The following is a 4473-nucleotide window of genomic DNA, read 5'->3' as shown; positions in this document are numbered from 1 at the left end:
TACCATGGGATTCTTTTCAAGCAAATCCCAGACAGCATATCATTTCATCTGTAAATACTAGTATTCATCTCTAGAAAGGAAGAACTTCCTTTCCAAACACAATCACACTATGATTATGTTTAATATGATAATCTCTTATCATATTAAAATTCTATAATTCCTTAATTTCATCAAAGCTTCAGCATTCTAGTTCACTTAAGTGTCCTATAAAAATTTCTTAGCAGTTTGTTTATTTTGGTCAGCATGCAAGCAAGGTCCTTACAAAGCATTTCAGGGATACGAGTCCATTTTTTTTTTTAATTAATGAATGAATAGAGACAGGTAGAGTGTGTGGGGGTTTGTGTGTTCTCAAAGCCCAGTCTCATATACCCGGGTTCTGTTCTGGAGGTGCATAGAGCTGTATATGGGTCTGTGCAGGTGTCACTGTCCATTCGTGAAGAAGCACTGGGGACACAGCAGGCCAAGCCCCACACCATGAGCTCACAGTACAGGGGAGCAGACACAGTGGCCCTCAGGTGTTACTAGAGGCTCCCTGGGGCTCTGTGGTGGGCAGAGGACAGCCCAGCACTCCTGGGAAGCAATGAGGTAGTGTTAAGTGTGTCCACTGGGAAGAAGCTTGCCAGGCAGGGCTAGCAGGTGCACCCAGGCAGGAAGGCAAGAGGCCCCACCATGCTCAGAAGGTTGATTGGGCTGGAGATCAAGGAGTGAGGACGGGTGTGAGGATGCATTCTGTATGCAGTCAGGACTCACTGAAGAATTCTGTGATTTTGTTTTCCTATTTGCATTTTAGAACAACTACTCTGGTTGTAAATGGAGAAGAGACTAGAGCAAAGTGAAGCTGCAGGTAGGAAGCCTGTGTGTCTGTCTGCTCCCTCAACCACCTCTGCCAGCTGTGGGGAAGCTCACTCTAACAGGAGGAGAGCTCAAATTGCAGAAGCCCAGGTGTCCTGAGAGAGATTCACATTATAAGCCCAGTATGTGGGTGGAGCTAGAAAGCACTCCTAATCTAAGCATTCTGGTACAATGACACACCAGGGAAAAATAATTTTGCATATTGTAATTTGTATGTAATTCACATATACCATCTGTATCTTGGCAGCCCAGGCCTGAGTGGCACTGAGGGAACTAAGAGAAGGCTTATGCCTGGGTCCCCACAGAGCCTTAAGGAGCAGAGTGAGGAAGAGCCAGGAGCACATGTCTGTAAGGGACAATAGGGTGGCCTGAGAGCAGAAGGTGGGTCTGTTGGCTCTTCAGTATTTCCTCATCTCCTAGAAAACTGAGGAATCCACAGTAGACAGAATCATTGTTTTGCAAATGCATCAGAAAGAACACTTTTATCAGAAATAAAATGACTGTCCAGGAAAAGAAGAAAATGTCTTTATGCCATTACCCAGAATGGTAACTCTTCTGTGCATACCTGAAAATGTCAGGAGCGCATTTCTACACTGACATTTTAATAGATGGTATGACAAATGTTATAAGACAATTCTTGGAAAAGTCAAACAAACCACATAATCTATAGTTTCTTCTTCTTATCAAATTTTTAATTCCAAGGAAGTGGTAGGTTAGGAGGAGATTGGAAATCTGAATTCACATCAGATCCCAATGAAAACAAATCAATTTTAACTAAGTCGACAAATAAGAGTTATTTATTATTTAATTAGCATGTAATTGGAAAGAGTTTATTAGCTTTACAAGAGGCACAGTCCACACATAGGTAAAGCACTTCATTGTTGCAAACTTTGGAATATTGGTCTTGCATGTCCTTGGCCTCCATGGCTGCTTTATTACAACCTGAAAATCTTCCTTACTTCTTCTAAACTTTTCACATCCATGGGAGGCTTCCTGGGGCTGCCAGGCTGCAGAAACTTCTTCACCGTGGGCAGGTTGCTGATTCTGGTTTTCAGGGCCTGTAATTCACAAAGCACAGCCTCAGAGTGAAGCCAAGGCCTGCCACCACCATTAATACCACCCAGGGAATCTGACCCCTCCTGCCAAACACCAAGCGAGTCCCCTCCATCAGCACCAGCATGGAGGCAGAAACAGACACCCAGTGAGAAATGAAGATAAGAGGAAGGACATGTAGCTCACTTTATTTTCCCCAAAGATATCGTTCAGATTTTAAGCAGCTCAGTCATCCCTTTCTCCTTACATATTAATCCTATAGATTAGTGACTCTTGTATAAGACAAGAAAAAATAATGTGCCTGTGGGATATCAACACAGATCAGTCTCTAAGCAGAAGTAAAAATACGGGCAAATGAACTGGAAAGGAAAATGTTATAGAAAATATTAAAGACAAACCATGGGACCACCTTTTCTCAGTGAGCGATACAGTGTGGGGGGCAGAGTGCTGGAGAGCTGTGCAGAGAGGAACACAATGTCTGACAGCAGGAGCCGGAGCCCAGGGAGAAAACCAGATGGAAAGGGCCCTGCTCAGAGCGACTCAGTGAGGGAAGACAAGGGCACATATGGGATAAAGGATATCACAGAGAATTCAGAAACAGAAACCACATTGAAATAGAGGGATGGGGAGGATGCTGGGCCCTGGGTCCTTCACATGATAAAAGGCAAAATACTCTTTGCAGGGTAGCATGCACCACAAATTTCCTTTCCATAACAAAAGTGTTTTCATTCCTCAACATTGGAGCCTGGAAGCTGATTTTGGAGACCTTGGGGCACTGAAGGCCTGGAGAAGGCTGGCGTCAAAACTTGGACAGTCCCAGGGCCCAGATACAAGATCCCAAGATGGGAGATGTGGGGCTGCCTCTCTGGGCTGCGAAATGGGTCACCTTCAGCAGAGGGAAGCTGGAGATAAGGCTGGAGTCAAGCTCTTCCACGTAGTAGAGAAGTTCCACCAGGTGAATGTCAGCCCGGCTCAGCTTGTTGCCAACAAGGTAGTCTTGTCCATGGCTCTTTAAGACCTGGAGCATTGGGGGAATCAGATCAGGAACACATGCCCACCCAGGCTGGGACCCCTGCTTCTTTCAGAGCCTCTTCACCCTGACTTTCCCCACCTCTGTTGCCTTACTGCATGGGTGCAGAAATCCAGAGCTTTCTCCACATTATCTGAATGAATGAGAGAGTAAGAAGTGTGACTCTACTCACTCCTCAGTTGGAGCTCCGGCTCCCATTTTCTCTTCTCATCCACATCACTGTGGCATCTACACCACCCACCCAGCTTGCTTCTTCCACATAGGCCAGGGGCATAGCACCCACCGCCACATGTTATGTCTGCCCTAGGCCCTACAGTGTGGAGCCCTCACATTCAGGACGTGGCTCTACATTCTGCTCCCTCCCTCTCCAATCTCCCTTGGACAGCGACTCCACCTTCATGACAACACTCTTCCCCTAGAAGGAGGCTATTTCAGAGTCCTCATTTCTCCTTGTCTGCTCTCCTCATTCCCTGCTCTGTCTCCCTGGGATCTGTAGTAAACCTGGGTGAACCTGAATTCATCATCTTTCTTACAGCATTGACTCTCACTCCTGACTGGCACTATGTTATAATCTGCAAGCTGAAGCGTTTACAGGTGAACTGCACTGATGTCTACAACTTACTATAAAATGCATTTTGCAAAATCTTCCTCTGCATCACACAATCACTCTTCTTTTTAAAAATACTCATCTCTGAAATAATACAGTATTCTCTGGTTGGGCAATTGGTCTCCCGTCTTCCTGCACATGGTACCAGAATGTGTTCTGATGGATCATTTTCATCATGTTCGTCTTCAATCAAAGTCCATGGGGTTCCATAGACTCAACAGCAACCTCTAGTGTGGTCAAGAGCCTTCCACAGCCCATGTTCTACTTATGAACACGAAATTTTGTTGAACAGATAATTTAATGTTGGGGTCCGTAAATTAACATTTTACTGGAAAATTATAGCTTGGGTGTAAGTGATACAATTGCTTCTCCAAGCCTACTTTCATAAAATGCCTAGAGAGCCAGAGCGCTGCATTGGTGTTCAGGAAGTCTCACTGAAAGTGAAGGTCAGTGCCCCAGGAATGCCTAGCCACTATTTTTCTACTGGCCTCTAAACTCAGTTCCCCAAAACACTGAACAGTTTCACTTACTTTTTCAAAGGCAGGGAAATAGCGGTTTTGAATTTTCTCTTTGACCAAGGCAGTCTTGGCATCTCTTTCCTCAGGTTGACATGTGATCAGAAGAGAGACCATTTCAGTCAAATCTACTATACCTTCTGTATACATATCAATCCTGAAAGACAAGCAAACGGTCAAATGCCTTTTGCCTTAGATTTTATAGGTTTATAAAAACCTAAGAGAATAGAGGGTCAGATGGTGGCAAAGTAATTCACCTCCAGTGAGTGCGTGCCTTTTATAGTCTAGTAATTATGCTCTGATTTTTACAGGTATATTAACATTTGTGTCTTAAAACAACCTATCAAGGTAGATAGATCTCTAAATTTTGTTACACACATGACCTAATACAGGAAAAAGAGCATCGGTGGTCACAG

General features: G+C 44.5%; 1 protein-coding gene across 2 annotated transcripts in view; it reads right to left on the bottom strand.

Moving 5' to 3' along the window:
• Positions 1-1651: 1651 nt before the first annotated feature.
• Positions 1652-4473, bottom strand: part of GSTA5 (glutathione S-transferase alpha 5) — a 21025-nt gene continuing 18203 nt past the window's right edge. For both annotated transcript variants that reach the window (XM_011981305.1, XM_011981306.1), the window contains exons 5-7: positions 4073-4214; positions 2792-2923; positions 1652-1910 (exon numbers count right to left, since the gene is read on the bottom strand). In XM_011981305.1, coding sequence (XP_011836695.1) covers positions 1788-1910; positions 2792-2923; positions 4073-4214 — 397 coding nt within the window. In that variant the 3' untranslated portion in view covers positions 1652-1787. The remainder of the gene's footprint in view (positions 1911-2791; positions 2924-4072; positions 4215-4473) is intronic.

Source organism: Mandrillus leucophaeus, unplaced genomic scaffold, assembly GCF_000951045.1.
Source record: "Mandrillus leucophaeus isolate KB7577 unplaced genomic scaffold, Mleu.le_1.0 Scaffold223, whole genome shotgun sequence".
NCBI classification, from domain to species: Eukaryota; Metazoa; Chordata; class Mammalia; order Primates; family Cercopithecidae; genus Mandrillus; species Mandrillus leucophaeus.
The sequence above is the reverse complement of the archived record's forward strand: the minus strand, read 5'-3'. Positions and strand labels throughout refer to the sequence as shown.